The sequence below is a fragment of the Electrona antarctica genome (assembly GCF_951216825.1).
Source record: "Electrona antarctica genome assembly, chromosome: 14".
Taxonomy (NCBI): Eukaryota; Metazoa; Chordata; class Actinopteri; order Myctophiformes; family Myctophidae; genus Electrona; species Electrona antarctica.
Genome location: NC_136795.1, coordinates 37558478 through 37586024, shown reverse-complemented (window position 1 = coordinate 37586024; position 27547 = coordinate 37558478). Strand labels below are relative to the sequence as shown.

Here is a 27547-nt window from a genome sequence, read left to right as displayed (position 1 = left end):
CATGCCCAAATATGGAGTCTATGCAGATGTCGGAACATATTTGTGATGTCAGTCGTCAGAACAGGCCAGCTCCATATATGGATTATGGAGCCTGGGCAGGGGCCCTGTCCAGAGCCCGGGCAGAGGCCTATTATGGCGATTCTGGACAACCGTGGGTCCAACCACCTCGGCACTGGGCACTGTACTCTCTGTGGGAGTGTGGAATTTGAAGTCGGTGGGTGCATTACAGACGTACGTATAGAGAGAGACAGAGACGTGGTGCATAGATACTAGATACTAGAGCGGGCACTGGCCTACTTGGAACGATGCGAGTTGGAAATGAATGCCCCACCCAGATATTATGTCTATGATGTCAGAACAGGCCAGCTCCATATACTGTATGGACACTGGGCAGGGGCCCTAGCTCTACAGAGCCTGGGCAGAGGCCTTTTTGGGGCGGTTCAGGACAACCGTGGGTCCGACCGATTCCACACCGGGCACTGTGCCCCCTGTGGTGGGGTGGAACGCGTGTGTCGAATTTGAAGTCGGTGGGGCGAACGGTTCTCGAGTTATACTTGGATTACACACACCTACACACAAACACAGATAATTGGTGCATTTATAGTTAGATTAGACAGATAGGGACGAAAATGTGACATTTTCATAATATCATGACTTGACATGACAATGATGACATTATCATGATTCATGACATGCCCAGGGCCAGGCTCTGGACATGCCTACAGGACTAGTCACATTTCCTGTAATTTACTGCACTTTCACCACAGCACCAGTCAGGGGCAGCAACGCAGCGGGAGACGCTCAAATCTGTCACGAGAAGAAAAACGGAGGAGAAGCGCGGCCTTTAGCGACAGAAGCAGCACGTCTACATTAGCAGCTAGCCTAGCCTGGCTACAACACTTTGAGCTAAAAAAGACACACGGATTGCGCCCAGTTTCCCCACGGATAGCGCATGTTATACTGCACACTATCAGACGTTGCGATCCATTCATGTGAGTATTGTGATTCTGGTCCATATCATGTGTCCCCGGTTCGTGTCCTTTCTGACTGTTTGGCCCGGACCATTGTTTAGCGTTGGTTGGTTGTGATACTAACTTGGGAGAAGAAAGAAAGACACACACACACAGTCCAGTCAGAGACAACATGCCTTCGCTTTGTTAACGTTACTTCCTAGAACAGCAGCATAAGAACACACATCAAGCGAGGCAGGAAACCACCGGGTGCGCCGCCGGAATAAATACTAAGCTGTCAACTTTATATCACATCATAATGTGTCGTTATTATTATCGGAGACGACGGTCACAAACAACAAACACAAGCAGTGTTTTTAATTAACACACATGATTGTCTTCAGACAGAGCAGCTAAACATCAGCCCTACGTTAACACTACACTTCACTTGAGCCCAGCTGCTGTTCTGTTCTGAAGAGAAAGGGGGGAAATAATAACAATAAACTAAGTTTTTTTTTTAGTTTTTTATTTCCGATTAAAAAAATGGCTGTTAAACTGTTGTCGGGCTCGCATACGTTATTATAAATAAATATATAAAGGTGGTAGGTGAAGCAGGGGAAGCTAACGATAGCATTTTAGCATGTTAGCTATCAGGAAGAGAGCAACGTTACAGGGAAATTGACAGTAACGACGTGATGAACGTTACTTGGTGATTATTACAGTTGGTCAGTGGACAGCTTACACGTGTTCATAGTTCATACCAAAACGGGGTACGTCTCTTTGACCGTTGCCGTTTTGTTAACACGTGTGTGTTAACTGTCATGTGTTACTGTACCATGTACTGTCACTGGCACCGCTGTGCTGGAGGGGACGTTATTGAATCTCGCATACACGTATACAACACTGATAATCTTTATTATTGGCTTTTAAAAAAAAGTTATTCAGACAGAGAACATAAACACTTTCGTGATACTCTTGTAAAATTATTGGGAAATGTCGTCACTGTCTAGCTGAATGCGGAAGCAGAGACGTTATCAAGAGTCACTTTATCATGTTGTAATTAAATATTAATATCTTTCAGTAATTTTTGTTGGTTTATTTCAACTGACTCCCAAGTCTGAGAGTAGCCTAGCTAAGAGTAGCCTAACCGGTCAATTTGGTTACATTTATACACCAGATCAGATTTTAGTAATTAAGTTGCAAGAAACTATTGTGAAACTATTGTAAATGTGTTGTTGGTTAGACAGTCTATAAGCAGTAAAATCCTCAGCCTCAGGTTCACTCTTAATGTAGATCAGTGCTTCTCCATCATTAGTAGCCTATGTCAAGAACCCTGAGCTTATTTGAAAATATTTTGTGCCAGGGACCCCGATAAGAGATGATTTTGGTTGCTGATTAGATTTAGAATTTGTCATCTACTGTACACTATCGTATCTCACTGTACTGCATTTTGTAAATGGGGAGATAACACAGAGTGAAACCTCTACCATCTGAATAGTCTTGATTGATTACCCTAGACAGAAATGCAAATAGAACGACATTTGGGCTAAAAGGATAACAAAACCAAAAGGAAGTCCTGTGGACTTGTTTCTGTTGTTATTGTCTCGTCATTGTCAAAATGAACAGTTTGATCATGTCACGGCTAACTTCTAGCATGTAACATGATCAAAATGTTAATTTTGCTGGGAAACCCCTCAAGGACCAATTTGGTTACATTTCTGTATGTGTAAACAAACCCCACCTTCACTTCACTCGATGGGTTAGACAGTCCATAAATATTTTGTATTCATTTAATAAGTTGAAGTTGACAAATTAACAGACGTTTTTTTTTTTTAAACTTTTTACGCTGTGGATTGCAGATGTTTAATTATTATTTTCCAAGAGACGGTGAACGGTTGTCATTTATGTCAATATTGTAGGTACTGACTCCCAGGACCTGATATCAACACGCGAACATGTCTGGAGCGTGTCAGGACAGACGGAGTCGTTGGCATGAGATACAGAAAGGACTACAGTTCATTCAGTAAGTTTTGTTCTTGAATGCGGCTTGTCACCTGCTGCTCCACACAGTACTGAAACCCTCCGTGTTCATTTTACGCTGATTATTTAAAAAAAAGAACCATACAGGTTACATTTGGTTATTCTCTTACTGTTACATTAGTACACCCTCAGAATTACAAATGGATAAATCAAACAGAGGATTTCACTGTGCACTGTTATTTAACCCTAATCAGATTTGTGAGAAGAAAATGGGGATGCTTATTTATTAAGTTGTGACTTATAACAGATATTTTTGCACAGCAGACATTTTGACACGCCATAGATTAGAAAGGTAAACACATCTGAAGCCAATGACATTAGCTGGCCTGGTGGTCCATTTAATTTGTTTACTGTAGGGGTTTCTGTGTGCCAGCATAAAGTTAACAGTACATGAGTTGTCCATGCAGGCACACAGTTACACCTAAATCAGTGGTTTTCAACCCTTTTCATATCAAGGCCCATTATTTTTTTCAGCATTTGAGCCACGGACCACCATTTGATGAGATCTATAGATTTACTGACCCAAAACTAAAGAATTTTGTTATCGTTGGATAGGATTTTGTCCACGATTCCATTCTCTAATTATGTAGACTTATTGTAAATTAAGTTATGCAGATGTTTAACAATGTTTTTACACTCTCAAAAGTAAAATAACTAATAAGGGTCCATTTGGTTACAAACTCCATCATTTAGCTGGGGACCACCTGGACCACTGGTTGAAAACCACTGACCTAAATATACCCAGAATTAATTAAGTTATTACAATAAGCTGTGTTTAACCATGACACCACGTGTCAAAATGCCTCCTGAGGAAAAAGGTCTGTTCCTTCAAAACAGAAGACTATTTATTTCTAGCATTAGTAAAGACAGCAAGTATTCATCAGTGCAAATGGACAGCTGTCCCTGAAGTTATGACGTCTTATTAGATCACTTTTGCAGTATGAGTTCCAGGTAGTGCTGCACAATTTATCTAAGAAAGATCGAGATCTAGATTCAGACACTTGTGCAATCTCATTTCTAAATTTGAGCAAGAATGGTGCAGCACTAGTTGACTGTCCAATTCATTTTAGTTACTCTTATGTTTTTGCTACAAGAAAGAGACGTTAAGAGAGTTTAAGTCAAGTACTTTGATGTCTGTTTAAAGCCACAGTAGTTGGCTCCAGGTACCACACTTTGAATGTAGTAATGTTCAGCAACTACAGACAATACATATTTTCATTGTTTTTTAATCGTGTGAGCATCGTGATCTCAAGAAAATTGGGATTCACATTTGAGCAAGAATCGTGCAGCACTAGTTCCAGGCTTAGTTAGTTGGATCATTAGCCTACATTGAGAGTTTGAGACTGTACTTGAAAAACAGACCAAACGTGGCACTTATTGTCACGAGAATGCTTTCCTGACCCAATTTGCAGATTTGCAAGCCTAATAGCCTATAGGTAGGCTAACAGGTTATATGCTTTGTTTATGTTCGTTTTATTCAGAGATTTGACAGTTTCTAATCAAAACCACACAAACTAATAGAAGGAAAATGACGTCCTCTGCGTAGATTCAGATTGCTAGATTGCATTTAAATACAGAAGACAATCTGATGCATATTGTATGCAAGAAGTGACACAATTGGTGCATGCATTACAGAAGATACATACATAAAACGTAATTAAGGCACATCATCATTTTACAACATTAGCTGTGAGACAGTTGTCAGATGTATTTATAAAGAAAATAGCATAATATTGTGTTTTTAAGATTACATTTAAATGCCATGTGTAAATTAAATGGCATAATGGTTTACAATGCATTGTGTCACGTTGGGCCACAGAAGAGGCCTCCTTTAACCTCGCCTCACCAGGCTTTCCACCTCGGAGGAAAGCCTGGTCTCTGTTCCGTCATGTTGTAGTATTGTTTTGTAGTCATCAGGCAGGAACAATCAATCGGAACTTCCTTTTCCCTCAAACCGGAAGAATTACAATAAAAGCTCTTGTAGCCTGTGGCTAGTAGTTTTGCACGAAAAACACTCCTTGGGCTTAAAAAGGCCATAGACGGCAAGTGTCTATGGCCGTTTTTAGCCCAAAGAGTGTTTTTAGTGCAAAACAAATGCTTGGAATGGATTCAGAATGATGAAAACCCCCTAGTTTAGTTTGACACGTCACATGCTATTTAAAGCATAATGAAATTTAGAACATTTTGCCATATATTGGCTGTTGATGGTACCCCAACTTTCAGCAGCTGTCAAAAATTCCCCTAGGGTGGTTGAATATAAACCAATGTGGGATATGTTAGTAGACACCTTTACAAACACATTGGTGAAGAACATTCTTGGTAAGAAATGTATTCCCAGATTTGACTGGTAATACTGATAATATTCCCTGACTATTAGGAATCTGTACAAAGGAATGGGCTCAGCGAATTTCTATAGTCTTGAGTTTCCAGATGGTGGCATTTCGTTTCTCTTTCTGGTTCACTTTCCCATAGCTTCGTTTGGTTGGTTCGGCAGACTCATTTGTTCCGGCAACACACATGAAGATGTCATATCGTGTTTCTGGTTCAAACACGTAGCCACCCGGTCGTCAGAAAACAAAGACTATGAGTAATGCATCCCTATGTTCCATGTTCCCCGGGTTCTATGTTCCCCACTTACCTTAGGGTTAGGCTGTAACATAGAACCTGGGGAACATCAATATGTTCCCCTTATGCACAGAGCCTGCTGAAAGCATAATGTTAGGTCTGACTTTCCTGTTTTGTAGAAACCATCTTAATTTGGGGGCAGAGAAAAGATTGACATACTGTACTGTATTTCTCATTAGTGGTTGGTTATTGTATTGTCACAGTAAGATTGCTTCTTTGCATTTAGATCAACTCTGCCTTTTCCTGGAACCCAAGAGCAGTACGAGGTAAGGATAACACTATTTCTATTCTCATAGTAGAACTCGTGTTTTGATGTCATACATGTTTTTGTCCCTTCTAAATAAGGGGTTTCATTTTTTAAAGCTAGTGTGTGTGATATTTTTTAAAGTGAAAGCTCTATATTCTGATAGTAATCATCTCTATCCACGGTTTGTTCCGTTATGGGGGTTGCCCCTTCTCGAAACGGGCTTTAAATTTCATCCAGTCAGGAAAGAGAACTCCACAAAGATCATTTATCAGCTTGTGATCCAATTCCAAATTTGTCTGCTTGGCTTTTTTCCTCTTTTTTTTGTCATCACTTTGGGTTTCACTTGTTTATCCTGTATGAGTATGAGTTCTCTCTCTTGATTGGATGAAGTTGTTGTCCCGACCTGAAAATGTACTTTTTGTTTACCAAAAAACTGGAGAGACTGAACAAACACTATAATGATTACTATGAATATATTGCTATTTAACACTTTAATTAATTTAGCAAATTAATTAAAGGCACAGATAAAGGCTGACCCATACAAAATTACATGAATTCAAAGCCAAATCACAGTTATTATATGCACAATATCCAATGTAGTATTTAAACAAATTATTTTCTGTATTCAGGTGTTCATTGAGGACCTTGTGTGGAATCTTTTTGGAGAAGGAAATGATGTGTTTAATGAAGGGGAATGGACAAAATCCATTGAAATGTACACTGAGGCCTTGAGTATCGCAGAATATGCAGATTCTGAAGAGATCGCTGTTCCGTCAGGACTACTAGAAAAATTGTATGCAAATCGTGCTGCAGCATACTTGAATATTGTACCGGTAAGAGAGAGAGTGTGTGTGTGTGTGTGTGTGTGTGTGTGTGTGTGTGTGTGACATACAATGATAAGTTCTATTTAATTTTATTTCAGTAATTTGCAAATGCGCATATCCAATTTATACAATTATTTTTGTAAAACAATACACATGATCCCTTGAGCGTTTAAACCTAGGCGGAAACATGTCTTGGTTGTTTGAGAAGAGTACGTTGAGTAAAACCAGTAGTTGTCATGTTGACAACTACTGGACACATCAGAGATATTTTATTGTATTATGTCCAAGACCACCCCCTTTTTTTTGCGGCTTATTTATTTTTTATAGAGGGACAGACAGTAGGCTGACAGGAAATGGGGAGAGAGATGGGGGGGTGACATGCAGTAAAGGCCGTCGGGAGTCGAACCCGCGGCACACTGCCACTGGACCACTGAGCCACAGCACAGGCCTCAAGACCACTCCTTGAGGCCTGTGCCTCAAGGAGTGAGGTCGATGTGGCAATAAACAACGCCCTCCGTATCATAACGGGATGCCTGAAGCCCACCCCTGTGTCTCACTTGCCAGTCCTTGCTGGAATAGCTCCGGCCGGCCTCCGACGGGAGGCTGCCACCCTCGTCCTGGCCAGGAAAGCCCAAAAGCAGGACTGGCACATCCTGCATGGCACCACCACAACTCCAGCGCCTCCAAGCAGACTCAGGTCTTGTCACCCCTACAACAGGGCAGCACAGGAGATGCTCAACTCCACCTCCGAGGACATCTCCAGAGATGCATGGCTGGCAGCAGTGTGGAAGCAGGAGTGGGAGTCAGCCGGGCCCTCCCGCATGCATCGGTACATCTGGGAACCAGGAGATGGCGCCATAGGAGGAGATGACCTACCTCGCCAGCAATGGACCACACTGAACCGCTTAAGAACTGGGGTTGGGCGCTTCAATGCATCGATGCAGAAGTGGGGATTAGCGGACAGTGCGGCATGCGAGTGCGGTGACCCTGAGCAGACCGCCGACCATATCATCAACACCTGCCCCTTATACAGACCACCCTCGGAAGCCAGCCTCTTTGACCTGGGACCAGAGATGCGGGCGTGGCTCCACGACACCGAGTTGGACCTCTGACGTTACACGAAAGAAGAAGAAGACCACTCCTTTATCTAGTTTTACTATATCTACACTATCTACACTGTAATAACAATGGCAATAACCAGGCAGTAACATCTGAAAGAGGGGGGGAACAAACCTACATTCTGTTCAGTGTCTCCAAATATGTGTTAATTACATGCTACATCATAGCTTCCATACCTGACCTGTGCCACCCTGTATTTCAAATCATGACACCATTCCGTTTCATGTTGTGAACATGTATAACAATCAGACTGTCTTTGAGACATTTTAATTCATTTTCCTTAGGGCATCTATGACCAGGCATTAGAAGACTGTGAGAAGGCACTTCAGTTGAATGAAGGAAACTACAAAGCATTGTACAGAAAAGCAAAGTCCTTGAAGGAGCTGGGGAGACATCAAGAGGCCTATGAGGCTGTTGCCAAGTGTTCTCTAGCAGTGCCTCAGGTGAGGGATTGGATTTGTTGCTTGTCACGTTGCCGTCACAGCAAGGTTATTTCAGTTGTCATGTGTATAATATACACATGACAACTCATGTGTATAAAAAAACTCTTATTATTGAGTTTTCAAAGAGTTTTTTGGTTAACTTAAAGCGTACACTTGAACTTCGTACGCCCAATGACGCAGAATGACTCATTTTATGTATTTTTCACATCGTCAACATTAGGTGAAGTACATGGAAGACAGATATTTTCCCCACATAGTTCCAATCCATACAATAAATAACAAGCACATCATTAATAAGCTACGAGTCATGACCATGTCTCAGTTTGCACTAGAGCGATTGAGAGTGGTTCAGTTTTGTTATTGTGGCCACAAGGATGACAATGCAGGTCCTCCATCTAAGTAAACAAATACACATTTACGCACTACTAACAGTTCAACCCATTTAGACCTGACGTCGAAATAAAAAAAAAGTTGTTTCTATGTCAGTCATTCTCAAACATTTTCATGTCAAGGACCGCCAAAAACTATGTATTTGGCCGCCGACCCCCATCTGAAAATATGTTGTTCCAGGGGCCCCCCCAGAAGCAAAGATTTTAGTTAAAAATGTTCGCTGTGAAAGAATATATATTAAAGTATTTGCACCACATTTTCAAGATTTTTCAAAAATAGCAGACCTACAAGGTCATAGCGCGGCACTGAGTGCCGCGATCTGCTATTTTTCCATAGCTAAAGTATACCATAATGCTTAGAACACCAAAAGGTGTTCCCGTCCTGAATGGGTTAAGGGTTGCACCAGCTGAATATAGTTGCGTTACAACTGAAATCTTGCATCTAGACTGTAGTAGGTGTAATGTCCTCTGTAAAACAGTGCATTTTATGGTGCGTCATTTTGATAACTTGGAGAATGTGGAAAAGGAAAAGTGAATCCTACCAGCTGTTTTGCATCAGCACTGTATTCTCTGAGACTGATTACACCCTGGAGAAATTTATGACGACACTTGCGTCATAAGTTGCACTTTCGTTATTCATAAGCGCAGATGCTAAGGATTACTGACTTGCTGGCAGAGACAATTGGGGACATTGCCCAATCATTTTTAATTAAAAACAAGACAAACACTAATTGAGAACACAATCTCCCCTCCCTCTCTGCCCTCCTGTGTGTAACATTAAGCGTCCGTAGGCCTACAGATAGCACAAAATTAGTCCTCTTCCATTGAAAAAGATAATTTACATGAAATGTAAGGTGTGGTGGGCCCACATGTAACACTGTTACATGCATATAGGGGAAACGCTATTTGGTAATTAAAGTTAGAAAAACCTTGAATAGAATAGGAGCTTAAGGTCTGTTCTTAGATATGGAGAGAAACGGTGTGAACCCAATAGGCAGTCCCAGGCGGGTTCCTCACTTGTGAACCTGACCTGTCATTCACTCTAAATATGGATGAAAGCATTCTTTGGACATTATAGACCAGTGGTTCTCAAACCTTCATATTTCAAGGACACCCAGTCTTGCAATAACTCAGGGTGTACAAATAGGTCTGAGTTACAGGCCTATAAGGGTCCAGTTCGTCTTTATTAGTGTGGTTGCCCTAACAGGGCAACCAGACTATTGTTATTGTACATTTGGATACTTTGCCGCACTACTCCTCCCACAGTTTTTGCCGCACACACGCGAGCCATAGGTCAAATTGACCGGCTTCATCGGGAATCGTGTGCTTGTATTTTGCTAAGAGATCCGTTGTATAGTTTAATTGATATTAATTAATTAGTTCTCCATAGACTTATAATGGGGAAATCGAAGACTACATTTAAGTATTTTTTTCCCTTGGAGACCGTAAGCGCCATATTTACAAGACTTGGGGGGAGGTTCATAATAATTATGAAAATTAATTGAAAGGGAATTACATCAGTCGGCCTCATGGTGGCGCTATTACAGCCCACTTTGCGTTTTTCCCTATAACTCTTGAACCGTAAGTCGTCAAATCTAAATTTATTTTTCCATGGATTCCTTGGGTAATCATTGTCCGAAGTTAGTAGGAGGGGCCTATTTTCCAAAAGATGCCACAAATCACGAACGGAATGTCCAAACCATCCCATATTTGAATCACATGTCCCGGGTGGTTCAATCAACCAAGTTCCAAAAGCAATTCCATTTTCATCCATAGGGGGCGCCGCAAATGCGAAAAATGTAACAGTTTGTTGCAAAAACATGATTTTGGGGGGATACATACTTACGCATGATCACAAGGTTGACGCGACATTGTAATTGGCTAGCAACATTAGTGGGAGGGGCCTATGTAAGCGACTGCGGCAACCACACTGCACTTTTTCAAAATTGCAACCTTTCCAGTTTATATTCATATTTGAATAGAAAAGAGAGGTCGCACACAATGCATCGCGACGCATTGTGAGCTTGTAGATCAGCTATTTTCAAATGGTCGAAATGTATATAGGGTTGAAGTGGTTACAGTAATGTATGTTTTTCTAATCAAAATGTAAATCTCCAAAGTAACTAGTAACTAAAGTTTTCCAATAATTGTAGTGGAGTAAAAGTACAAATGTTGGCTCTGAGATGTAGTGGAGTAGATGTAAATGTATTGGAAATTGGAATACAGTCAAGTAAAGTACAAATACCTCAAAATTGTACTCTAGTACATTATTTGAGTAAATGTACTTAGTTACTTTCCACCACTGGGTTAACGGCAGGAGGATGAGTTAACAAAACGTCAACAAAGCGAGAAGTATATGACCAAGCTGTCCGTCTGATGACAAAAAAGATTACGAAAGAAAGGAGAGAGAAGTATGACTAAGACACAGAAGTGGTCAATGTTATCCTCAACTTCATATTGACATCTGTTGCCCAGATCATATCTCACACCAGGGCTGCAGGGCTGAATCATTCAGGCCGTGGTAGTCAAGTCATACACCCAGCCAGGCCACCCTATCCCTATACCCACACGCGTGTACGTTTGGATTACAACAGAGCCATAGAGTATAGACAGAGTTGCGACATTGAGGGGGCAGAAAACAGCCCGGTCACATGGTTCATGTACTCGCGCGAGCCCTATAGACTACAATAGATCCTGTAAACTTCCGGTGTCCCTATTCGCCAATAGAAGTCTATGTAGAAGAGGACTGGCCCCATGAAGTGAACTGAGTTGTCGTAACTCTGTCTATACTCTATGGGCTCTGGATTACAAGTAGGGCTGCACGATATGGACAAAATTTCATATCTCTGTATTTATGCCAAATATTGCGATATCGATACGATATTACCGTTAACATTTCATATTCTACATTTTAAGTGTTGCAACACTTATACTTACACGTGTGGGGATTGAAAAACCTTAAAACCTGGGTGATCTACTGTATGCTATCAAATTGTATGTTTATTCACGCAGCATAGTACTGTACAGTATATGAATGATACATTCTCTGGCTGATTTTAGTTTCTACCCTTCTAAGGACCAGCTGAGACCCCAACTTTGAGAACCAATGGTGTAGTGACGGGCGGGAACCCCTTTTGGTGTTTTAAGAATTCTGTTATACTTTATACTATTGTAATTGTAACACTTTATTATTATTATTATTATTATTACTTTATTAGTGTGGTTGCCTATGGGCAACCATACTATTGTTCCCCTTACCTTTTCTTTTCATTCATTAGTGTGGGCAACCAGACTATTGTAATTGTAACACTTTAATTTTACTGGAGTAAGACTTTTTTTGAAACGCTACTCCTCCCACAGTTTTGACTGTACGCACTTGAGCCATATGTCAAATCGACCGACTTCATCGGGAATGGTGTGCTTGCTATAGATAAATGTTGTATAGTTTAATTGATATTAATTAATTAGTGAATTCATTTTCCCCATTCACTTAACGGGGGAAGATCTAAAAGTCCAACTCAAGTATTTTTTTCTCTGACACCATAATAGCTATAGTTACAAGACTTGGCAGGGAGGTTCATAATAATTACGAAAATTAATTATCATATAATTACATCGGTCGGCCTCAAAATTATTTTGTCCCTGGATTCCTTGGGTTATGACGCATCTCCCCATATAGGCCACGCCCATTTGCGTCATGATAGATTTTCCGCCATTTAGAATTTCTCCAAAACACACTTTTTGCTCCTCCTCCTACAAACTTTGTCCAAATCTCACAAAAATCGGCTCATGATCTCTGGACCTTTCCGTTGAAAACACCACAGGCGGAATTTTGATAGTGCGTATCGTTTCGGCCGTAATCGGCTTCCGAAGTTAGTGGGAGAGGGGCCTATTTTACAAAAAACGCCACAAATCACAAACCAAATGTCCAACCCACCCCAAATTTGAATCAGATATCGCGGGTGGTTTAATCAACCAAAAGCCAAAAGCAATTCCATTTTCATCCATAGGGGGCGCCGCAAATGCAAAAAAATTAACCGTTTGTTGCAGAATTTTGTTTTTGGGGGCATAAATCCCCTACTTGAAATTGTAATTGGCTAGCAACGTTAGTGGGAGGGGCCTATGTAAGCGACTGCGGCAACCACACTTTGCAATTTTTTAAAATTGCGACCTTTCTAGTTTCTAGATGTCTTTAAAGGCGTAGTAAAATGAAAAACATGTTTTTCACACTTTTAGACCACATCCGTGGTCATCATATCACACACACACACACACACACACACACATTATATCAAAAGTCCATAAAAATAGAATTTTAATTACTTCCTGAAAACGTACTGCGTGATGACGTGTCGAGGCCCACATCGATAAAAGCCAATAAAAATGAAGCTCACCCGTTTGAGTCCCCATATCTGCGCATCCGTCCATCACTGTCCAACACAGCTGCTACTGATTACAGAAATCCTCCGTTTTTATTTCCATTCAAGATACCATCCAGACAGTGTATTACTCGGTTTCAACTTAATCATCACGCTAAAATATGTATCTGAAAACATTATAGGGTAGAAATAGTGAAGCACTGAGAAAACTGTTGCGCCTTTCTTCGTCCTTTTTTCTTTCCAAACTTGACTACGGTAGCGGTGGTCTCAAAAACTTTGACAGGAAAAGACTCGCTCACCGTATAGAAAATAGAAGTAAAACTATTCTTTCTTTATTTTAACATGCTCATAAAGTGCTCGTGCTCTAGAAATAGGCCACATAACGGTAAACTGGTACAGCTGGCCGACTATCTGACTTGTAAACAAAGTCAGTCGATGCGTCCTGCGTATAGCATAGCTACCGTCCCATCGCCTGAAGGGATGCAACGCTCTGATTGGTTCAGAAACTTCAGAGCGGTGTTTCCAGCTGAAACGGTCTGAAACTTCAAAATAAAATGCCCACCATTTCCGTTTCCCTACACCTTTAAGTATTTTTTAACAATAATTTAAATATTGTCTTGTTTCCCTAGGATCCCAATGTCATACAATTGACTCAGGACCTTGCCAAATTGCTGGGATTGAAAATCCGTAAAGCTTATGTTAGGAGTAAGGTATGCATGTCTTGGATTAAAAGTGCTGTAAGTGATTGTTTTGATTAAAAAGTTAAAGTTCTATTATTCTGATAGTCATGCTTTCCGAGAGTTTAATAAACAAAAAAGACAGTCAGGTGGGTCGCCAATTTCAGGGAGAGAGAAACCCAATTTTGACCCCATTTTATAGTCTTCCAATTCAAATTTGTCTGCTCATTTCTTTGTTTCGTCACCGGTCTATCCTGAATCCTGTGTGGTTTCTCTCTCCTGATTGAAAACAATTGGTATCCTGACCAGAACATTTATTTTCCGTTTAGGAGCTGTAGAGACTCCTGTTACAAAACACTGTCTAGCAATGATTACTATGGCAATATAGAGCTATTTAACACCCCAACCAAAATATATCGCCTACACTGCCTTAAACCAAGATCTTTTTTTGTTCACACTATGCATTAAGTCCAAGTTTAACAGTATGAACATCTGAATTGTATGCTAAATTGTTACACTTTGTGTGCGTCACGTTTCTTTGTGTAACCTGATGGTGACGTTCTTTTTTTTTTTTTTTTTTCTTAGCCTGCCTTGAACGTCTTAAATGAATCGAGTTATTCAGAAACATCAGGGTCATCTCCTGGGTCTGCTTCTGTGGACGATATAGAAATAGGTAAGCCATCACTTGCTTAAAGACAATGTCTTTGAAGTCATTGTCAAAGGACCGTTCTAAATATCTTCCTCATGTTTTAGAAGTTTCCAGGGTGTCTCAGGATAGTGGGATTTTACTACCGGTCCAATCTCCAGTGGCAGTGAACTCGCCTTCGAATGACAATGCTGCGGATGAACATCCTCCCAGCAATATCTCTTCTGTATCTCCAATTGAGGCCTGCAACTTCGAGCCTGTCCCAGTGCCTGCGTCTGTGCCTATGCCCAAGGCGGTGTCTCATTGTGTGCCCACACTGGTCAATGGGTCTAGAGCAAGCACATCCTACTCTTTGTCTGAATCCCATCAAGATTTTGAAAATGATATCATTGGTGATATCATTGGTGATGACCTTGATGATCTACTAGACCTAGCAGGCCCCCCAGAATCTGCCATGGTTAGTGCATAAATTAACAAAGCACCACAATCTTGTCCTTGTTTTAGTGTCAGCTTATTGTAGACATCTGTTGAGCCTTGCTGTGCCACATACCGATGTGAAATTAGACTATTGTTCTTTTCCCTTCAGGATATACCCACAATGAAGGGGCCTATTCCTTTGCCAACCAACAGTATTGCCTCGGGCAATTCCATGCCAAGTGCATTCTACATGCCTTCACATATGAACCAATTTCTCAACATGACGCAGCCGTGTACTGTAAATCTGCCGGCTCCATATCACAAGTCTGGAACAAGTGTATATTTAGGTGCAGACACTTTGGATTCATTCACCTCACCCATGGATTCATTGGATAGGCTTTCCATATCGGAGTATCCAAGAGGTAAGATCATTCACGAGGCATTCTACATAGTACTTTGGATTGTGTTTTAATGTGCAGTCCATAGTTTGTTTTAACACAATCATTCCCGGGATTCCTTCAAAATAGGGGAATTTGTTAAAGGGGAATTTCTCCCTAAACCTTTTTTTTTACAAAAGTAAGTTGATAATTATGTATATTGACCAAAAAAATATATAAAAAAATAAATAAAGATATAGAGCACCGAAGTCTGACGTCACTTTCAGTAGAGGGCACCAACACACAGGTTTATAGGTTTTTTTATTTGTATTGAAATCTCCATAGGGCGATTTTATGTCGCTTCATATAAGAACTGTGTTTGAAAAATAAACCGACCACCCCGGCGTTTCTGTCAGGGGAGTGGCTGTGCGTCGTTAATGATGTCCATTAATATTTGATACAGCCAGTTTGTAGAGAAAATGGAATTAATGTGACCGCAAAAGCCTTGAAACTACATATGAATGCAATGTCGCTGAGCATATACGTCACGCCCAGCTGTCAACATATTGCGTTCCTGAGATTCCTCGTTGACGTAAGCTCAGCTGGTGGTGACTAAACGTAATTAACGTTCAGTTTCTGTTGTGCGACGGGCTGCGGGCAGAAGCAGCCTACCCGGAAATGTAGTCTCTGGGTTGTTTGGCTCGTTTCTAATGCTTATTTTGTTACTCTTTGGGTATATTTGTACATTTCCACCTTCAGTCGATGCTTCATATCCATATGAGTGAAAAGGCCGGGGTGATCGGTTTATTTTTCAAACACAGTTCTTATATGAAGCCACATAAAATCGCCCTATGGAGATTTCAATACAAATAAAAAAAACTATAAACCTGTGTGTTGGTGCCCTCTACTGAAAGTGACGTCAGGACTTCGGTGCTCTATAGGGGAGCTGAAGCAGCAGAAGGAGCTGGAGCTGCCACATCATCTAGAACAGATGTAAACTAAAAACAAAAACCAATTGCGTGATTGAATAGGAGTTCTAGCGTATAGCCATAGTCAAAAAAAAAAAAAATCTTTAAGTTAATTGTAATTGTTAATGATGCAATGTATGTAACCGTATTCATGTTTTTACTTTCATGTTATAAAACATTTTATCATTTTGGCTGCTTAATTCATAGATCAGAACTTCACAGAATATGGTCAGCATTCCTTCATTACACAGGTACTGTACGTGTTCCTAATTAATACTTACATTTTAAATGATTTCTATATACATTCATACCAATATATTCTGTATTTCTTCCAAAATTGTTTTTCTCTTAGGTCAACAACCATGATTGCCCCATGGGAATGGCTGTAGGTATGCCCAATAACCCAGCCCTTCCTCCTGCTGTGGATTTGGCAAAGAATCCTTTAGCAGAAACTCATCAATTCAGACAAGCATGTTCACAATGTTTCGTCAAAACTGGTGAGAAATGGTTTGATAGTTAAGGTAACAGTGCCACTGCTGTCTGACTTAACAAATCCAGTGACCATTGTTTGATGTGTTTGAACTCTACAGGGGCCGGGATGTTAGACTACACACTAAATACTGAAGAGCACAAATGCAAGAAGGATGCTTTGCTTGGTAGAATCAAACATCTACCAGACAAATCTTGGAAGCTAATCCGACCAAGACCAACAAGAAACCAATATGTTGGACCCTATTACCTGTGCAAGGGTAACTATATTATTTCTGAGCTCATAATTGTTTGTCAGGGTTCATTTTGTCTCTCACATGTGACATGTTACACAGTTGGATCACTAATAACGGAATGTATATAGATGTCACACTGATATCACATAGGCATGCACACACAGGCTCGCTGCAAAAGAACCGACCAAAGTCATAAGACGCATTGGACGAGAAGTCACGGTACTCATATTATGTGAAAGTTAATTTCCATCAAGTGCAAATAATGTGTACCTTTCCCCTTCTTTAAATAAATAATATTAAGTCAATAGCCATGTGGCCCATAGCATCTCCTGTTTATGTAGCATGAGGCAGCATGATGCAAGTGAAAAAGCAAACCTTCATGCTGAGTTCCAAGAAGGAAAGCATTGGCATTTCGCTCCCATTGTATAGTTTTTGGTATTCAGCCAGGGGCTTAAAATTAGTACCTTTTTTAATATACTAGGCCTGTACGTTCCTGTCACAGTCGGCCACCGGCCTACTTGGGAACGATGCAATTGTTGCTGTGTTGTCAAACGTGTGTGTGTTAGGTTACGCACAGGTGATGAAAAACAACCATGCTGTTTTCGTGCTCAGACGCACCCATAAACGCGTTAATATTAGAATATGAGCAGATCAAACATTTTGTAGGCCCTTTGAAGTATGCTACATGGTGTGGCTTCTTTGGGATCCCATCTCCCAGATTATGTAGTTTCACTTTCCACCCCATAGCCTGAAGAGACGGCCTGCTGCAGTATCCAATAACTACATGGATATCGGTTCTTTAGAGACGGCTACACAAACAGCCTGTTTGTGTGAACGCAACAACAAAGAAACTTCGAAATTGAGACTGTCGGGCACCCGCTGGCCTAGTGGTCCAGGCCTTAGAGTATATATGAATAGAGACGGCACCGGATATCTCCTCCCATCCACTTGCATTAAGTTGCTCAAAAGCGCATGAGGCGATTTCACTCAGGAACAGAGTGCATTCTGGGATGGATTTGCCCCAAACTCATGAACGCGCTGGCCGTTGACTATCATTGCACGCGTTCACGTATGAAACAGCGGCGTTCACGTATGAAACGGCGTTCACGTGTCATCGTGAACGTGCACAATGATAGTCAACGGACCAGCGCGTTCATGAGTTTGGCCCAGCGCTGCAATGCCAAATCCGGCCACTATGTCCATTTCGCCTCAGGGTTTCCTCCGGGTGCCGTCTATTCATATATACTCTAAGGTCCAGGCGCATGCCACATGTGGGCTCTGGCCTGGCGGTGCCTTGCATTTTCGGGTCCTGTTCATGGCGACCTTTGCTGCATGTCTCTCCCCCTCTCTTCCTCCCTCTATCCTGTCACTCTTCACTGTAACTAACTGTGTTCTCTATGTGCTTGTAACACTCCAGTTCCGGTGCGATGAAAAACAACGGCAGTGAAAATTCTATTGGCTTATGCCAGTGGAATTCTTCTTTTTGGACCAAATCAAGCTTGATTTGCGCCTCATTTCTCTAAACGATATGATCCCTGGTTACAAAATGTATGTTTTGGGTGAATTAAATAACATTTGTGGGACCCGTTACGATAATTCACTTCCTGACGGCTTTCAAACTAAAGGTGTCTCCAATATAAAATGACTGAATTGTATACTCCAGGACCACCAGACACCTGATGGGGGTGTTGGCGGTAAATTAATTAATATTCCAACTATGTTCATAACTTTACTTGAAGTTATTGACCAACAGGTTTCCAGTTTTCCCTCAAGAGTATTTTCTGTTGTCATGTGGCAGTATCTGTTGGCAGTATGTCAGGTTATCAAGCAAGAGTGAGGTGTGTGTATATATATGGGCACCAGCTAAATGCAACGTTTTAAACCGATATTTCATATTTTATTGCAGAAGTGTCCATTGGACAAGAGTGCCTATATCCTGGCCACTGTACATTTGCATATTGCCAGGAGGAGATTGATGTTTGGACCCTGGAGCGAAAAGGATTTCTCTACAGGGATTTGCTGTTTGATCCCTTTGGGCCCAACTATAGTGCCAAGTTGACAGTCCCCAAGGTCCTACAGGAGCACCGTGGGATATTCATGTTTCTCTGCAGAGTGAGTCATATCCTCTTTCTGTAGAATATCCCCCCCCCCCCCCCCAAGTGCAATTGATAGTATTTGTAGTGATGTTTATGAGGGGCGTTAGAACCTCCTACGTCTGGCTTTTGAAATTACGTCATATGGCAGGTGGACTTATAATGTTTTAGAATGTGGCAACCTATGGACTTTTTAACAATTTCATCATCATTTTTTGACCGTAGTCGAGATCACGGATTTCACAGATTTAACAATTTACATTTTAGGCATTTGGCAGACGCTCTTAATCCAGAGCGATTTACAGTAAGCTAACAGTGGAATCTATATACTGACTAGAGTGCTATGTCTACATAAAATGCTATCTAAGTTACTTAAGGCTTTTAATGTTTATTTACAGCAGTTAAACATTACCAGGCACCCCTCACTTCATAAGAGTGATTTTTCTTTTCTTTTTTAAATGCCAGATGTGTGTATCTGTATTAATCCCTTATTGATTTGGGGATAAATGCTACTTGTATGGAAATGCAGTACATTTGCACTAGGGCCCTATTGTAAACATGTGACTGATTCTTTATACTTCTTCCCAAAATTGCAACTTCTAAAATGTCTGTCTGTCAACAGGTGTGTTTTGATCACAAACCCAGAATAATCAGCAAGCCCAACAAGGCCAACCCCACTGTTTGCTCTCATCCAGTGACGAAGCATGACTTTGAAGATAATAAGTAAGAAATGTAACATTTTAGGATTCTAACTCCAAGGTTGTTTGGTTTATCATGGCGAGGATAACTGGACGCTGTTTTGCAGTCAGTCAAAACTGAAGTGTAACTATAATATGTAAACGTTCTACTTTTTTCAGGTGCCTGGTCCACATTTTAGAGGAAACCACAGTGCGTTACTCTAAAATTAGACCCTTGCATCCACAGTGCCAGCTGGACCTTTGTCGTCACGAGGTGCGCTTTGGCTGTGTGAGAGAAGATGATTGTTTCTTTGCCCACAGCCTGATTGAGTTGAAGGTCTGGATGATGCAACGGGACCTTGGTAAGACGGTTGTTGTTGTGCTGCATTTAAATCAGGGTCAGGTTGTGTTACTTGTTGATTATTTATGCTGTTTTTCCATTTGATTAACTTTGTTTCTCTGTATAGGCATCACTCATGAAAATATTGTACAAGAAGCACGGAAGTTTTTGAGTACAAATACCTTGCCAGGAGGCCAGGTATGTTTTTGACTTCACATTCTTGTTTGTTGCTTATTGCTACATATTGTAGTTGCCATTCATCACCATTGCCATAAAAATAATGTTTTTGGTCGGTGTGATTTGGCTGTGGCAACTAATGCGCTCTGTAACACACTGCATAGTTACAAATGCTGCACTCCAAGAGAAAGGTGTGCTAATGGACAAAAGCAATATCCCATCGTCTCTTCTGCTCACCATTTCACACAACACAAAGATACTGTAGATACACTACAGTTATGTTCTGTAGGGTTGGGTACCGAACTCTGTACATTTAAGCACACTGATAGTTGGTTATATCAGTACCTACTTCAGATCATTCTGTGCTAAATTTCTGTACTTTGAGTGGGCTCGCTGAGATGTTAATTACTAGTATATTGTATGACTCACTCATCCCAATCTTTTATATTTGCCCAGAAAACAAAACACGTACCGGTATGTTAATGTTACTTGGCATATCGGTCAGTGGCTAGCACTGGAGCTATATTCATACAGTTGTTTCTACAACATAGAAACAGAAATTGTTTTAGTAAAAAATAAAGAAGAAAGAATAAAATAAACTTTTAGAGGTACTATATTATAATAATTGTATTTGTATAGCGCTTTTTAAGAACTGAGTCACAGTGCTTGACACATACAAAGTTAAAAACAATGCATCCCAATAGCAAACAAGTAAAAGAAAATGACGTACGTCGTAACAATTTAGAGTGCTGGGGATTTAACACAGGACAGAGTTTCAGCACGCCTTATCTCCTCAGGCAGGGCGTTCCAGAGTGTTGGGGCTCTAAATGCAAACCTTTTGTTTTATATTAAGGACATTCAGCTGGTACTGGGTGCCAATACCAAATTCTGGGTATTGCTTCAAATGTGAGCGGTACCCAGCCCTATTTTGGTTTTTATAAAGGACACTAATTAGATTTGGCTACATCACTTTGTTACTCATGTTGCTCTTGGCAAATTCTCCATTCACAGAGGAGGTTTGGACCGCCAAATCTGAAAATGATGTTCGTCTGTGGACTGTGTTGGAGAAATGGACAACTCTCTGAAGCAGACAAGAACAAGAAGTATTGTACAGCCAAGGCCAGGCACACGTGAGTATTTTTCATGTCTCCAGCTGGTGAGGAGGAACGGTAATCATGAACCTTTTCTTTACATGGCTGCCTGAATCACTCTCTCCACATTTAGATACTTGGATGGACTTGTTCCCTCCTGGCCAGGAGATGCATATGGCTTTTTAGGAAACCGCCTAGTATTACAGTGCATAGATTAACATACTAATGAACAGCTGTGCCAAAGATCACAAGTGAGAGTAGGAGTGGTACATAATGCACTGAATGGCCGTAGTGAATTTTGCCTTTGCAGTCTGGCGTACAAGCTGTGTGATTGGTGCACTCGCATCATATAACAGTGTTTGCCTTTTGTTCCCTCCACTCATTGATGGGTTATCCAGAAAGTGAACCTGGCCATGTGGTAGTGGTGGTCATGGATATTTGGAGTTGCTTAGGAGAAGCACATTTATTTTTCTGCCATAAAGTCAACCCTTCCTCGTCTGTTGTTCTACCTTGGCTAGCACAGCCTCCCCACCAATGCAGTAGGCTTTGGATAACTGTAGACTCTGTTTCCTGAAAGTGGCATACCTGGTTCCGGTTCAGTGTTTCCCATTGGTGCGCCAGCAGATTTTAAACTGAAACACAGTTTCAGTAGCAGACACGAGGCTCGCTAGTGAAGTTGAATATAGCAAAACAAATGCCTCATCCACAACATAGTGGACCTGTGGTTTGAAAAACAATACTCCTTTCCACCAACCAGTGACCCCTGCAATAATTATTGGACATTTGGACCAAGTCAATATTATTCAATATCCATTTGGGATAGCCTCATTTGGGATGACACCTTTGGGAAACCAGGTTATGCACAGAGCCTATTGCAACGCCTGCTGTAGGCAGGTTCCAGAACCTACATGGGTCAAGATCTTTCTCAGTCAGTGGTGGTTCAGAGCTAGCAAGGTTCTAGGGCCCCGTTTACTATGTAGCCCTTTCTTGCCACTGGAATGTGCTCAGAACATACTTTTAGACCCTGCTTTTAGAGAGAACTCTTTCTTTAGCTGTTGCATGCATTTAAGTAACTGCTGAACCTCGTAATTAGAGAACTGTTCTTTAGGGTTGTTTGTCTCCTGATTAATTTACAAAGTATATTTAAGTGGTGCAACCACTTCCTTAAGTGGGTGGGTGGCTGGCTGGCTGGGTGGCTGGCTGGCTGGCTGGCTGGGTGCGTCTGAGCACGAAAACAGCATGGTTGTTTTTCATCACCTGCGTGCACACAAACACACACGCACATATTAAATGTATATATGGTGATTTCGGGTGTGCCAGTATAGTACAGTGACAGTACAGTACAGTAGAGGGTACAGTAGAGGGACCCCCACACGGTAACTCTCCTTTCTCAACCGTTTCTGACACGGGGCGGCTCGGATCGTTCCTGTGGGTCTGGAACTCCCCCCCCCCCACCCCCACACGGAGTTGCACCACTTACTTCACACGGGTGTTTTTCACATAATAGATCATCTGTATTGAGCACATACTGTTAAAACAATGATGCTGTCTATTCAGAATCGGGACACCCCTACTAACCAGACCAGATGGTAGATCTTTCACGCAGAACAAATTGTAACACTGCTAATGGCACTTACTGTACCTTTTGATTGATCTCGTCCCTCTGTCACTTACCTTTGATTAATCTAATATGAAACCCTGTCACTTACCTTTTGATTCATCTACTGTATTATAATCTGTCCTGTCCATTTCATACTGTAATTTGTCTCATGTAACCACCTGACACTTAACTTTTGATTAATCTCAGGTGGTCAAAAGACAGACGAGTTGTGCTGGTCAGCTCTAATGAGCGCAAAAAGTGGACAACTGTGAGACCACTTCCAACCAAAAAGCCTGTCCCTTTGCAATTTGAGGTATGTGTGTATTAGGGCATTCACTTCTAGTCATTTTTACTAGTTGCCTAGTTTACTAGTCTACTAGTTGTTTAACCACCTTGTTTAACCACCTAGTCGACTAGTAAACTAGTCGACTAGTTGCTTAATGCCCTACTGTGTATAGAGCGTCGCAGTCCCGCCTCCTACCATGGACCAGGAAATGAAACCCAATGCATTTTCCTCATAGACATTTCTTAAAGTATTTATTTAAAGACGGTTACGCCGCGGACAAAGCCAACTCGAGTCGTGACAACTCATGACAACACAAACAATATTTTGGACCAAACAAATAATTAGAAAGAATAAAAAAACGGGAGGTTACAACACTTTTTTTGTTGTTTTTCTTCTTTGTAATTATTTGTTTGGTCCAAAATATTGTTTGTGTTGTCATGAGTTGTCACGACTCGAGTTGGCTTTGTCCGCGGCGTAACCGTCTTTAAATAAATACTTTAAGAAATGTCTATGGGAAAAATGCATTGGGTTTCATTTCCTGGTCCAGGGTAGGAGGCGGGACTGCGACGCTCTATAATGCATGCATATCCTGAGGTTGACCACAAAACATATTTAAAACGTGTTGGTGTTAATCTCATAGTGACCGGAAAATTACTTTCTTTTCCCCCCTCTCAAGATTTGCATGCATGTGACTGCAGGAAAGAAGTGCCAATACATTGGGAATTGCAGCTTTGCTCATAGTGCAGAGGAAAGAGACCTTTGGACCTACATGAAGGATAACAACAGTGAGTTTATCATCATACTGTATATCGTCACTGTTATGTATGGCAGAAACCAGCTAACAAAAAAATGCAGTTCCCCCCCCCCTCCCTTTTGTCATAAATCAGTGCATCATTGAATACCCTTTACGTCTGTATGTGTTGGTTAAAAAAAAGCGCTTCGGCTGCCAAATGTAACTTGAGACATCTTTTTCTTAATGTGCTATTGAACAGTGAAAAGCCTTTACGCCTTTTTTTAACCAATAAAGTATTAAAAAAAGAAACCTAACTCCACTTGAGCTGGATTCTTTTTTTTTTTTTTTTTTACTTCCTGCAAAATGAACATTTTGGAGTTGGGTGGTTTCTGCCTGACAGCAGCGATATGGTCTAAAATGTATTTAACTGATGTGTCAAAGTGCACCATAGCCATTATGTTTTTTTTCCCCCACACTGTTCCATTATGATGATTTTGTCCCATTGTTTATCCGTGGTTAAGTTCCAGATTTGGACCAGCTTTATGAGCAGTGGCTGCAGTCTCAGAAGCCAGGCTGGAGCGAGGAGACCTCCAACAAGTCCGTTAGGGAGAATGGCAAGCAGATTCTCATGCCCACAGACTACAGTGAAGAAGTGGTAGGAACAGCTCATTGAATGTATTGTGCACCAAATCACTTCAATTTGGACACATTGACGTAGTGGTGGCCATTATTTTACGTTGATTTTCCCAACAGCCAATGCTTTTGTCTCAGTAAAGTATGATACAATACTTTCAACGACACATGCAAATCAACCATGTTTGCTTAAAGCTGCCATTATACAATATGCAACCCTACCCTTAAAATAAGTGTGCTGTCCCCGTGCCGTGTGCTGGCTCCCCTTCCCTTGTCTATTAAGAACATTCACACAAACGGACTACAGCATCTTAATGGAGAATGGTACTGACAGCAGGCTGTCAAGATTTATCATGTCGACTGAATTGGTAGGTAGGTTAGATTACCTACCTAGATGTCCTTTATTATCCACAAGGGGAAATCTTTTTGCTTCAATACATACATTCAAGAGTCATGCATGCATTGACCCGAAATGTACCTAGCAATTATCACTTTTTGGATGCAGATTACTGCAATGACCATCCGGCCCAAAATGCTGTTGGGTCATTTTGCACTGGAACATCTTATGGCACAAGGCTATGCAGATTTGTTTTAAAGAGGAAGGGATTCACCAAGGTATTAAAACGAATCTGTAGCAAAACAAATCAGAAGCTCGAGAGTGGTGCCTGTACTCTCAGGGTGCATTTACATCATTCGGCAAGCATCGTATTGCCGAATGCACTCCCTTCACTGTATGAGAACATTTGAAGGTGGCATGGTGCAACTATAATTTGAATATGTGTCATTCATGGTTCTATTTGTAACGGAAGTGTAGGTGGGCAAATTAGGCAGCTGTGTTGCCTCAATGAAATCTTTAATAGAGTAGAGTAACTGAAGATAACTTTCAGGCCTTTTGAATGTCCAACATATAGACACTGAAAGTTTGCTCTTTGTGGATTGTTTACCTATATACTAGAAAAGCTAGTGAAAGTTATTAAGTTAACTATAATGAATCCGTAAATAGTCATTAGTGCTTTTCCTTTCATGTAGGCCGTATACCTTAGTATCTCCTGACAGGGCGTCTGGAAATGCATATAATGAACAATGGACCTGGCTTTTGAGTATGCATAATGGACAAAAACCACAATCATATTACACTGTGAAAATCAGCCCATTTCCTCTCATATTCACTTTATATGTCACTCTCTCCCCTCTATCCGGATAAAAGGCCTTGACCTTGAATATTGTCTGGATTTAGCAGAAGTTGGAGTAAGCCTTTCTTTCAGAGCAGATCTTGAACAATAGTGCTTCTGTGAAGTGCCTGCCCTCTATCAGGTGAAATGAGGGAGTACTAGAGCTTTTTACAGACCTCCTCTGAGAGCACATCTCCAGACACGGCAGTGCTGATAAACGTGTCACCCAAACACACAAGGCTCAAAGCCACATTTGCTTTAGACATTTCAACAGTACCTGAATTTGATAATTCCCCCATCTTTAACTCATTGAATTCAGCAGTCAGCATTTTTAATGCGGGACATTCCCGCACAACAAGGCAGTGAAGGCACAGTTATTATTATACTCCGAGAACCTGAATGTGCTTGGGGGACTCCCTTCTCTCCAGAGTGTCTGCCGCTTCATGTGGCGAGCGAAAATGGCAAGATCTTTAAGCTCACAACATGCTGTGACAGTGACACACAATTAGCTTTGTAGGTCAGCTTTCGGTGAAGATAATTGGTGTATGTAGAGGGAGAAAAAAAGAAGGGGGCCAACTTAAGTAAAGACCCCTGAGAGAACCCGATCAATGAAGTATATAGGGTTTGAGTGATAACTTATATTAGTGTATTCCTAAAAAACGTATTATTTTGTTTTGGCAGGCTGGTAATCACTGTTGGCTGTGTGGTAAAAACTGCAACAGTGACAAGCAGTGGCAGCAGCACATCACTTCAGAAAAACACAAAGACAAAGTGTTCAACTCTGAAGATGACCAGAACTGCTGGCAGTATCGTTTTCCCACCGGCACTTTCAGAGTTTGTGAAAGGTAAGGTTATTGACCCACACAAAATGTGCTTCTAGTGATAGTATATAGTGTGTAGTCACGATTACACGTTTATGTCGACGATTGTTTGTCACACAATTAATTGAGATTATCGTTATGAATGGAAATTACTATTTATGTTTGGATTTTATATTAGGCTTCGTAATAAAAGTGTACAGAACTGAAATATTCCAAGAAATTACTGGCATGTTTTATCAATTTTATACAACAAAAAAGTGCTTACAACACGTAAAACTTGCTGCTAACTGCTATTTCTGCTTTTTTATGTATGAAAATGTTATTTCTTTTGCACATTTCTACAGATACCTCAAAAGCACCTGCACGGAGGACAACTTGTGTAAACTGGCACATGGGAACCAGGAACTTAAAGAGTGGATAGAGCGCAGGGAATTCCTTTTGATGAAATTGGCCAAAGCTAGAAAAGACCATCTTTTAGCACCAAATGACAATGACTTTGGTAAATACAGTTTTCTGCTTAAAGACATTAAGTAATAATGAGAAGTTAATAATGAGAAGTTGATAATGGGAAGTTGATATATTCACGTTCACTTGGTTAGACTATGTTGCAGTGTAAGGCACAAACTGCTGAATTGTGTGAGCTTTGACGGGGCTCCATGGTATGAAGGGAACCGATCACAAAATTAATTAAATGGAGGGAGCAGTTGGGTCAGTCCCCAAGAAATGTCCGGGTACTGTGGTCAAAGACAAAGGCAAGACATCATGTCTTGTTAGCAGAAATCATGGGGCATTTCAATTGGTTCAGGATTACCCTAGAAGCTTTGCTATGCATCTCTCAGTAGACTTGTCTGAAAATGGCATGAGGAAATACTGATCAGACGTGTTCTAGTATTTACAGCTGATCTGTAATGTCATGTTAATTTTAATGAGGCCTATATAGGTTGACTTTCTTTCACCCATCAAAGAACTTTTAAAAATGGAATACTTTTAGTTGAAAGTTAAAATGTTTGGTTATGTTATTCTACCCTTTTTCCATTTATTTGATAGTGTTACAAATGTAAAGGGCACCAAAACCAAATAAAGATTTGTTTAACTACA

The 27547-nt window shown here is 41.0% G+C and overlaps 1 protein-coding gene across 1 annotated transcript; it reads left to right on the top strand.

Moving 5' to 3' along the window:
• The first annotated feature begins 775 nt into the window (after window positions 1–775).
• Window positions 776–27547, top strand: zc3h7a (zinc finger CCCH-type containing 7A). The gene is made up of 22 exons (XM_079521210.1): window positions 776–992; window positions 2870–2973; window positions 5842–5881; window positions 6492–6695; window positions 8090–8248; window positions 13646–13726; window positions 14279–14366; window positions 14447–14796; window positions 14926–15178; window positions 16309–16352; window positions 16454–16598; window positions 16692–16850; window positions 18733–18938; window positions 19542–19642; window positions 19777–19958; window positions 20064–20134; window positions 21125–21243; window positions 23012–23117; window positions 23767–23875; window positions 24345–24478; window positions 26310–26473; window positions 26794–27547. The coding sequence occupies exons 2-22, from the start codon at window positions 2906–2908 to the stop codon at window positions 26981–26983; spliced, it is 2973 nt and encodes a 990-aa protein (XP_079377336.1). The 5' UTR covers window positions 776–992; window positions 2870–2905; the 3' UTR covers window positions 26984–27547.

Excerpts from the sequence above, each read along its gene's own strand:
- zc3h7a (XM_079521210.1), top strand. The coding sequence starts at position 2,906 with ATGTCTGGAGCGTGTCAGGACAGACGGAGTCGTTGGCATGAGATACAG. Across the intron at positions 6,696-8,089 it reads CATACTTGAATATTGTACCG|GGCATCTATGACCAGGCATT; the intron begins GTAAGAGAGAGA and ends CATTTTCCTTAG. Across the intron at positions 26,474-26,793 it reads ACTTTCAGAGTTTGTGAAAG|ATACCTCAAAAGCACCTGCA; the intron begins GTAAGGTTATTG and ends ACATTTCTACAG.